General features: G+C 38.2%; 1 protein-coding gene across 1 annotated transcript; it reads right to left on the reverse strand.

Moving 5' to 3' along the window:
- Positions 1 to 274: 274 nt before the first annotated feature.
- Positions 275 to 3,138, reverse strand: LOC149178775 (small COPII coat GTPase SAR1A-like). Its single transcript, XM_089420429.1, has 3 exons — positions 2,711 to 3,138; positions 2,312 to 2,443; positions 275 to 946 (listed from the first exon to the last, which is right to left on the reverse strand). Exons 1-3 carry the CDS (start codon positions 2,837 to 2,839, stop codon positions 626 to 628), a joined length of 582 nt encoding a protein of 193 aa, XP_089276555.1. The 5' UTR covers positions 2,840 to 3,138; the 3' UTR covers positions 275 to 625.
- Positions 3,139 to 11,271: the final 8,133 nt, after the last annotated feature.

An 11,271-nucleotide genomic window follows, 5' to 3' on the forward strand; every position in this document is an offset into this window, starting at 1 on the left:
GCAAATACATCCATTGTTTAACCTTTTTTTAATTGAGTGGGTGATGACCTGTTTTATAGATCAAAATATTTAGCTTTTTATTAACACTTGAATCGATTTGCTTAACGCAGAGTGTCAAATCACTGAGACACTGGGGGTTTGCAAAGTTCTCAGCGAGTCTACTCGGTTCAACTCCAAACAAGCAGTCTGCTGATTTGGGCCACAAATATACTAACTAATAAATTAATATTTGAAGCATTCCCAATCACAACAGTTTGGAAACTTGACAAGAATGTGAAAATAAATATCTGATATCTTGGTGACAAAATTATGCACTACTGTCCTCACAAAAATGTAGCTACAACTGATGTAAATTTACGAGAAAACAGTAACAGCTAAGACAACTAATCACAAATTCATTTACTTGATCCTGAAAACAACTTCTTGTCAGGTTCAAGCCTGACTACATTTACACCTACACTTTACACTAATCAAACATCCAAGCATGTACCCTTTCTGTCCGATACATTGATACCATATCTTATTACTGTGCAGACCAAATATGGATCCCATGAGAAGCCAAGAACTCATTTTCAGGTCCGTTTAACATCCTTGGATTACAGGAAAAATGCAGTTTCACTTAATCCTATTTGATGTACTGGGACAACCACTTGATACCTTCACCATATCCCATTTTTCGGACAATACTGCACATAAACACCTCAATAGGTCGTACATTAGAATCGGACAAATTGACCTTACCCTTACCAGTGGTGTAATTTGCAAGGCCCAGGTAATAACGAAGTTCTTCCTCTGATGCTGCATAAGGTATATCTATTTTGTTTCCCAGGATCAGAAAAGGTACATTCGTCAATGAATCATCTGTAAGTAGTGCATCTAGCTCCTTCCTTGATTCTGCAAAGCGCTCTTTATCAGCAGCATCCACGATGTATATAACAGCATCCACCTGCATTGATAAGAGAAACTTGTATCAGAAAACCTATTCCAAATGGCATTCGGCAACAGTAACCTCGTATCAGATTGACATTCTACCAAAACATTCATGGCAGTATACCAAGAAAGTCACATAAAATCTATGAACCAACTCCATCATTTATGAATACTGACTGTTGTCATAAAGCAGTCAGCTAAAGTATGGCAATCCACAAACATCACTGCAAATCTATTCCTTCAATAAACTAATTTAATGTCAACTGGATAGTATAAGTACAGAGTCATCTCTAAGCAACCACTCAAAAGAGCACGGACTACAACCAAATACATTCTACACAATATTTAGCCTACAGTGCATATGCATCAGATAATCAACATATCAAAGAATGTACAAACAATTTCACTACTGCTCAGCTCATTAACTTTTGTCCCGACAGCTTAAAATAACATAGATATTTAAATACATTGTCATAGTCTTTTACCTCAACATGCCAAGGAAATTAATCCAGTTAAATTACAAAGCAAACAACCATCGTTGTTTGCTGCTTTTGGTGAAATATAAATACAGAAGTCCGTCAAAATCACTTAATTCATTAGTACAAATTATCAATCCTTCTATTACATGGCACACTCCTGAGTCCGAACTTTTTGAAACTTTATCCCATGTTCAATTTTTTCTTCACGGAATGGGCTTTCCCTGTGCAGAATATGAATATGCAAACCATATTCAGGACCACACAGTAACAGACAAGAGAAAATTCAATTCTCAAACAAAGATTGCTTCACACACGTGGTCACATCTGGATCTTTTTGCACAAAGAAAATGTGAAAATGGTAAACAGAGATTAAACGCATTTTTATAAATTCAAAATATGGCTTCAGGAACAAGTTAATTTAGAAGCCCACTTAGGCCTTTTTGACCTTATTGCCTTTTGATGATTTTTGGGTGGCATATGCCCATCGCCCCATGGATGCCCCTGAATCCACGAGGCACGTTTCCCAGTTGAATGGGAACATCTCCAAAATTGGTAACACATTCTGAGGCATCCCAGATGTAACCGGGTATGATACATGACCATTTAGATGAAACAACCCCTAAGGTAGTATTGATCTAATTATAAAAAGAGGTTGTTGCCATTTGTGTCTTGTAAGAGTCCTTCAATTTGTCGGCAACAAGGTAGAACTTAAAAGCCCACTAGATTCTCACTCCAATCTGAACCAAAATTCAGTCTGGCATCACAGGATAATCAATAATAGAAACAATCTTAACAAAACAGCCCGGCTAAGGTCACTAAACCCATTACTGAAATGCAGTATGGCCCTAATGAAACCCATATCTAAGGAATCAATAAACCCAAATCTTGGAATCAATACATACCTTTGCATAATAATCTTTCCAGACCCTCCTAGCAATCTGGTGGCCACCCAAATCAAAAGCTTTGAACTTGATTTTCCCAACACTGAGTTCCTCGGATGTTGGATACTGTGTTGGCTGATGCTGCACTAATCGCTGCCATACCAATAAAGCCAACTCAGATCAGAAAAAGTCTCAAAACCCCCAAAAGTTTAAACATTAATTATTATTATTTAATTCCACGACGGAAATAGCAAAGACAATTATAAACCCTTTAACAGCCCTATATAAATTCGACATAAGCAACGCAGCTCTGGCAGCTAAAACCTCTATTACAAATACCAAAAGCTATAAGTCACTACAATACAGACTTAAAAGCAACATCAACAATTCAATTGAAAAATTCAAACCAAGGAAACTTACCTCATCTTTTAACATATGAAGCAAGGTAGTCTTCCCTGCGTTGTCTAAACCAAGGAACAATATCTTCGCCTCCTTCTGCCACAAACCTAGGGTGGCCAGAACACTATAGAACCAATCGAACAAAAACATCTTCAACCCTCGGGAAACTCTCCCCGCAAGAACACTACAGAGAAAACCCTAGATCGATTGGGATCCCAGATAAAATGCCGAAGACTGATCCGAGACTTTTTAGCCAACAGAGTACGTAAATCCTCAGCCCAAAGACAAATCGAGACGTGCGGACACAACGATAACCAGATCCGGAGGACCAGAAACCCTAAATTCTAATCGAAATAATGTAGAATTTATAAAAAACCGAGAAGGCAAAACTCAATTCGGGAACTTATTAATGAGCCCAAGTCTACTGGGTACACCACCGCACAATTACCCGAATTTTTTTACACAAAGCACAACCAAGGAGAGCACTAAGAAAAGGAACGGGTTCAACCGGCGCCTACTGCCTTGGACGGTTTTCGGGACAGCGTTAAATCACAAGGTGTGCCACCGGGTACAACCGGTGGTGTGGACTTCAGGAGTGAAACGTTGAGGTCGGCTCTCGTTGTGATTGGCTATCGACGGTGGACCAATGAGATTTGGAATTGGGTGGTTGTCGCGTCATCGGTCGAATACCTGCCGTTGATGTCATTATCGACGGTCGGCATGAAATAACCGTGGGCTGGTATTTTTTTAAAAATAAATATTTTTGGCTTTTGCTTTGCTATGAATAAGACTATGGTTAGCTTGAAAATATGAATTTGGATAAGTCTTTTTTTAATAAATATTTTTGGGTTTCGCTGTGTGGGATGGTTTTTTCTTTTTCTTCCTTTTTTTTTTTTTTTTGGTAAATGTGAGTTTAAGTGGGGTTGAGTAACATAAGATGGGATGTTTTTATGGGGATACTTTAATTTTCTTAAAGTCAATTTTTATTATGACATGGACTAAATCTCATACAAATTAATTGGTCTTATACTTTATGGGTTATGGTTTTATGTAGCTTGAAAGTATGAATTTGTATATTAAGGAAACGAAAGAGGAAGGGAAATGGGAGTATGTCTTATAGTTTTTTGGTGACTATGTTGAGTTTAGGTAGGAGGAAAGAGGAGTATTTCTCATAGTTTTTTTGGTGACTATGTTGAGTTTAGGTGGGAGCCAATTCATTTATTGGATGGAATAAGAACAACCCACAATGAGATGTTATCACCGGGATTTTGTGAGGCTCCATCAAGCTTGGATGCTCCTTGGGATAGTTTAATTCCCCAAAAAATGGCTTCCATCCTCAACTCCTCCTTGTGAGGTTTGAACCCAAGACCTAGCAAGGACTAAACCCCAGTCAAACCAACTAATCTACACCTCATAAGTAAAGTATTCCTCATAGTTATCAATTATATATCATAATATAAAAATTTGTTTTGAAATTTGTCCATCGAGTCTTGGATAGATGGTGATCAGGTGCTTTCTTAAGGCACTCCTTGATGTCAAGTCACCAATTCAATTATCTGCCGTGATCAGCGTGATACATTGGACATGATGAAGATGTAGTCTTGCCAAGCTTACAAAAAAATTTGTTTTGAAATTTAAAAAATATTTATATAATTATGGTAAGAAATGATAATAGCAAGATTAATAGTTGCTAAACAGCATAGTTTTTGCCTCTAATGCTAATTAATTGATTAAGGCTATGACACCTTTTTACGGAATCTGTCGTTATTTTTGCATCGACACATAAATCCCGCACAATGAAAGTTATATTTGCATAGCTTTCTTCCGCATCTTCGTATCTCGCCTGCCATCTTTGCATAGCTTCCTTTGCATTTTTGCATTTCGCAAAATTTCCATAACATGCACAATGAAAGCTTTATATGTGTCTCCGCATTTCGAACACACAATACATAAAACTTTGCAAGTTCAGAAGTGCAAAGCTTTTCTGGTTATGTGGAGCTTTGCACCTCTGAACTCATGGAGTTAAGCTCCGCACCTCCAAACTCGCGAAGGTTAATGCAAATTCTTAAAATAAACTTATGCGAATAAATTCAGTTGTTATGGATAATTGTGAGTGATTATGTACTCAACAACATTTTTGGCTCACATGCTCATTCCAATCCTCGTTAGAGGACGAAGCTAGTTGCTCCACGTGCTCGTTTCTTTCCAAACGATGAAGATGAAGTATTGTGACTTAAAGCAATTATGAGAATGTGAATCATGTATCTTACCTAGTTACTATATGGGTATTTAGGGGATCAAGGTGTTCTACATAGCAGAGGTGGACGACCGATTCACTAATACATGGCAATAACAACTAGAGTGAAAGTGAATGGAAAGCTAAATGAATCACTAATACATGGAAATAACAACTAGAGTGAAAGTGAATGAAAAGCTAAATGTGATAAATGAAATCATTATGGACCTAGCACTAATGTATTATCAATATATTAAGTGGAAGCACATAACTTTTCTGGTTATGCAAAGCTTTTCTAGTTTCGCACTTATGCACTTCTAAACTCTTAGGTGCAGGACAATGCATACAAGCACATACATTTCACCTTAGGAAAAAATTAAATATGCACATGTTTCAAGTTGCCTCATCTACCTTAAAAGTATCATAATTTGAAGCTAAATGTCCATCTTGAGATATATTTTAATGGTATATTTTCATAGTTTAATGGTTGCAACAATTTGAATTTTATAATCTAATTTTTCAAAAAAAAAAAAGAATTATAATAAAATTGGTTAAGGCTATGACACCTTTATGTGAAACCTATTGTTATTTCAATGAAAGTTATCTTCGCATAGCTTTTTTCTGCATCTCCCTATCTCGCATAAGGAAAGCCATCTTCACATAACTTCCTTCGCATTTTTACACTTCACAAAAATTTTGCAACGTGCACAATGAAATTTTTATCCGCATTTTGAATGCACAATGCATTAAAACTCCACAAGTTCGAAGGTGCAGAGCTTTTATGGTTATGCAGAGCTTCGCACCTCTGAACTCGTGAAGTTTAATGCAAATTCTTAGACTAAACTTATGCAAACAAATTATGTTGTTATGGATAATTATGAGTGATTATGCACTCAATGGCGTTTTTGGCTCACATGCTCATTCCAATCCTCGCTAGAGAGCGAAGCCAGTTGCTCCACGTGATCGTTTCTTTTTGGAAGATGAAGATGAAATATTGTGACTTAAAGCAATTATGAGAATGTGAATCTTGTATCTCACCCAGTGACTATATATGGGTATTTGGGGGACCAAGGTATTTTACATAGCTTGGACGATCGATTCACTAATACATGGCAATAACAACTAGAGCGAAAGTGAATGGAAAGCTAAACCTGATAAATGAAATGACTAAGGAGCTAGCATTGCTATATTATCAATATATTCAATGGAGGTGCAGATCTTTTCTGCTTATGTTGAGCTTTGCACCTTCGAACTCATGGAGATAAGCTCTGCACTTCTAAACTCTAATACGAGATAGTGGATATACACACACACAAACATTTCACCTTAGGAAAAAATTAAATATGCACACGTTCCAAGTTGCCTCGTCTACCCTAAAAGTATGGTAATTTGAATTTATTATATTTAAAGTTAAATGTCCATCTTGCAACATATTTTAATGGCATATTTTCATAGTTTTATGGTGTAACAATTTAAATTTTATAATCTAACTTTAAAAAAAAAAAAAAAAAAACAAAACAAAACAAAAAACAAAACAAAACAAAAAACAAAACAAAACAAAAAACAAAACAAAACAAAACAAAAACAAAACAAAACAAAAAAACAAAACAAAAAGTTTAATGCAAATTCTTAAAATAAACTTATGCCAATAAATTAAGTTGTTATGGATAATTATAAGTAATTATGCACTCAACAACATTTTTGGCCCACATGCTCGTTCCAATCCTTGCTAAAGGGCGAAGCCAACTGCTCCATATGCTCGCTTCTTTCCGTTGATGAAGATCAATTATTGTGACTTAAAGCAATTATGAGAATGTGAATCTTGTATCTCACCTAGTTACTATATGGGTATTTAGGGGATTGAGGTGTTCTACATAGCAAAGTTGGACAATCGATTCACTAATCCATGGAAATAACAACTAGAGTGAAAGTGAATGGAAAGCTCAACGTGATAAATAAAATGATTAAGGAGCTAGCACCACTATATTTTCAATATATTTAGTGGAGGTGCGGAGTTTTTCTAGTTATACAGAGCTTCGCACCTTTGAACTTGCAGAGTTAAGCTCTGCACTTTCGCACTTCCGAACTCTAGTGCAAGATAATGGACACACACACACACAACCTTAGGAAAAAAAAATATGCACACATTCCAAGTTGCCTCGTTTACCTTAAAAGTATGGTAATTTGAATTTATTATATTTAAAGCTAAATGTGCATCTTGCGATAAATTTCAATGGTATATTTGCATAGTTTTATGGTTGTAACAATTTAAATTTTATAATCTATTGTTTCATAAAAACAAATTATAATAAAATTGATTAAGACTATGTCACCTTTTTGAGGAATCTATCATTGTTTCTATGTTGACACCTCAATCTCACATATTGAAAGTTATTTTCGCATAACTTTCTTTTGCATCTTCTATCTCGCATAATGAAAGTCATCTTCACGTGGCTTCCTCTGCATTTCCGCACTTCACAAAATTTCTACAGCATGAACAATGAAAGCTTTATCCGCATCTCTGCATTTCGAACATACAATGTATTAAATGATCCAAACTTAAACAGGAACGCAACAACTTACAAATATAATCATAAACACAGAGATGCAGCAGAAAAACACTTCATTTCATTAATGGAAAAATATTGAACTATGCTTACAAACAGAATGGAAATAAGATAGCTCGAGTGATGGTAGCTTATCTTTGAGGAGAGATGTGGTGGCTACATGCCTCTAAATTGTGTTACAATGAGGCTCAAAGTCATATTTATTATTGAGAAACAATGGAAATCCTAAACATCCAAAAACCTAACCCTAGGAGATGAAGCACCAAAATTGTGGGCCCCGTTTGGGTAAATTGGTACATCAACTTCCCGGGGTCGTAACTTTGGCATACAATATCTGTTTGGCTATCATAATACCTCATTTCAAAGATCTTGAAGAGGAGGCTGAAATCAAATTAGTAAGCTAATTAAAGATGTTTTCGATTTCTCTGTTTTCCCTAAAAACGCCGTTCAGGGCCTCAAAACAGCTCTGAAAGTTTAGGACCTGAAAAACTACCAAAAATAGTAAATTGTGCTACAATTAAGGAAACCGAAAAACTGAAAGAGACAGTGTTGGGGGTCCAAGAGGAATAGGTAGGTGGCCACCAATATCCACCTGGATCATTCCTCCCCCCTTAGGAAGCAATGGTCCCTGGTGAGCCACTTGCCTTGGTGAAGGAGTTGGCCAGCTTCGACAACCCGATATAGTTGGATCTTCTGTTGGCGAGTGATTTTGATCTGTGTGTCCATAATCTGATTAGAGGTGGCATGTTCCATGCAGTTTTGGTTTAGCTCTGTTTGTTTGAGTTGTTCTGCAATGTCAGATGTGTCCAACAATGGTGGGAAGTCTAGTCGAAGGCGATCTACATTGAACACTGGGTGCAGACAAAGGAACAGTGGGATGCTGAACTCAAACGCATTATCACCGATGGCCTTGGTGATGGTGTATGACCCATATCGGAGCAGGCGAAGCTTGCGGTGGGGCCCAGCAAGGCGCTCTTTCTACAAATGAAGCCAAACTTTGTCGCCCACCTGGAACTTGTGCGGCACTCGATGTTGATCATGGCACTGCTTGTACTTAGCATTGGATCTGTCCAAAATATCATGGACCTGTTGGTGGATGTATTGAATGCATTCAATGAAGCTATTAGCCCTTTCAGTTTCAGACTGCACGTGAGCCGAATCTACCTGAGTGGTTGTAAATGGTATGGCCACATCAGTGGAGCATAATGGCTTAAATCCCAACCCTACCGAAAAGGGGTTGTGGCCTGTTGAGTTGTGGAGAGCTCTGTTGTAGTTGTGTTGGACATAGGGGAGACTTTCATCCCATGTGAGTGGATACTTCAATTTGTACATGTGCAGAATGTGTAAGATCATTCTTGACAACCTTTGTTTAGCCATCAGTTTTGGGATGGAAGGTCGTGGACTTAGTGAGTTTTGTATCCAGCATCGACTAGAGACCTGACCAAAATGCATTCAAGAATTTTTTGTCCCGATCTGAGATAATGGACTATGGGATCTCAAAGTGTACCCACACTCTCTCAAAGAAGAGCTTAGCAATGGCCTCTGCTGAGATACTCTTCTTACAGGCCGCCATGATGGCCATCTTAAAGAATTTGTCGACGACCACGAAAATGCAATTGTTGTCATGCTTAATAGAAGGAAGGCCCAAAATGTAATCCATGGAGACAAATTCCCAAGGCTAGCTAGGAGTAGGTAGAGGAGTATATAGGCCTTGCTTCTTGTTGGTTGGTTTTGAAATGACACAGGCGGTGCAGGATCTAATGTACTTCCCAACATCCTGACGAAGTTTCGGCTAATAAAAATACTTCTATAATACCGCCATTGTTTTCTCTACTCCAAAATGTCCAACGACCCGACTTTAGTACGCCTCCAAAATCATCTTGGCACACTCACTTGAAGGAACACATATGTGTCCCAAGTGGCATAATAGTGCATCTTAAAGGTGAAAATTTGGAACTTTCTTCCCATCCAAGAGTGTCTGGTATATGTTGTCGAATTCTGGATTGCTCTTGTAAACATGTGGCCACCCCGATATCTCATGCCCACAAGAGCCGAGTACAGTGATCAGCGCCATGATCGTTGGTTTGCTAAGGCAATTAGCAACATTATTGGTGTTTCCCTTCTTATACTTGATGTTCAAATGGAACTAGGTCATCTAGGTGGACCATTTTTTATGGCGATTGTTCTGCAACTTTCCTTGTGTTTGTATGAATTGTAGAGGTCATTGGTCTGTGTGGATGACCGTTTCCTTCCCTAAAATGTAATGCTTCCATTAGCGACAGGCCTGCACAATGGAATACATTTCTTTGTCATAAGTGGGGTAATTTTGGACTGTGTTTGAAAGTGTCTCAATGTGGTAAGCCACTAGATGCCTATGTTGAGTAAGAACTACCCCAATAGCATAGTCGGAGGCATCTGTCTCGTTCTCAAATGGTTGTCGCAGGTTTGGTAATGTGAGCACTGGTGCAGAACAGAGGCGATTCTTCAACTCAGAGAACACTCGTTGTTGAGTTTTCGACCAAAATAACTTTGCTTTCGCTCCGCCCTTGGTGACTTGAATTAAAGGCCAAGCGATATGAGAGAACCCCAACACGAACCTGTGGTAGAAATTGGCAACATCTGGATTCTAGATCGCTCTTGTAAACATGCGGCCACCTCAATAACTCGTGCCCACAGGAGTCGAGCATAGTGATCAGCACCATGACTGGTGGTCTACTAAGGCAATTAGCGACATTATTGGTTTTTCCCTTCTTATACTTGATGTTCAAATGGAACTCGGCCATATAGGTGGACCATTTTTTATGGTGATCGTTCTACAACTTCCCTTGTGTCTGTATGAACTGTAGAGGCCATTGGTCTGGGTGAATGACCGTTTCCTTCCCCATAATGTAATGCTTCCATTGGCGATAGGCCTACACAATGGAATACATGTATTTGTCGTAAGTGGGGTACTTTCGGACTGTGCTTGAAAGTGTCTCACTGTGGTAAGCCACTGGATGCCCATGTTGAGTAAGAACTACCCCAATAGCATAATTGGAGGCATCTGTCTCAGTCTCAAATGGTTGTCGCAGGTCTGGTAATGTGAGCGCTGGTGTAGAATAGAGGATTCCTCAACTCAGAGAACACTTGATGTTGGGTGTCCGACCAAAAGAACTTTGCTTTCGCTCCGCCCTTAATGACTTGACTTAAAGGCCAAGCGATATGAGAGAACCCCAACACGAACCTATGGTAGAAATTGGCAACACCCAAATATTGGCCTGATCCAAACTTAACAGGAACACAACAACTTACAGATATAATCATAAACACAGACATGCGGTAGAAAAACTCTTCATTTCATTAATGGAAAATTATTGAACTATGCTTACAAAGAGAATCAAAATAAGATAGCTCAAGCGATGGTAGCTTATCTCTTAGGAGAGATGTGGCAGATACATGCCTATGAACTATGTTACAATGAGGTTCAAAGGCCTATTTATTATTGAGAAACAATGGAAAACCCTAAACATCCAAAAGCCTAACCCTAGGAGATGAAGCGCCAAAACTGTGGGCCTCATTTGGGTAAATTGGTACATCAACTTCCCCGAGTCATAACTTTGGCATACGATCTCCATTGGCTATCATAATACCTATTTCGAAGATCTCGAATAAAAGGCAAAAATAAAATTAATAGGCCAATTTGGGATGTTTTCAGTCTCTCAATTTTCCCTAAAAACGTCGTTTAGGGCCTCAAAACAGCTCCAGAAGTTCAGGACCTGAAAAACTGCCAAAAATAGTAA

Source organism: Pinus tabuliformis, chromosome 4_1 (assembly GCF_031772625.1).
Source record: "Pinus tabuliformis cultivar Carrire ecotype Pingquan chromosome 4_1, CPIR1, whole genome shotgun sequence".
Taxonomy (NCBI): Eukaryota; Viridiplantae; Streptophyta; class Pinopsida; order Pinales; family Pinaceae; genus Pinus; species Pinus tabuliformis.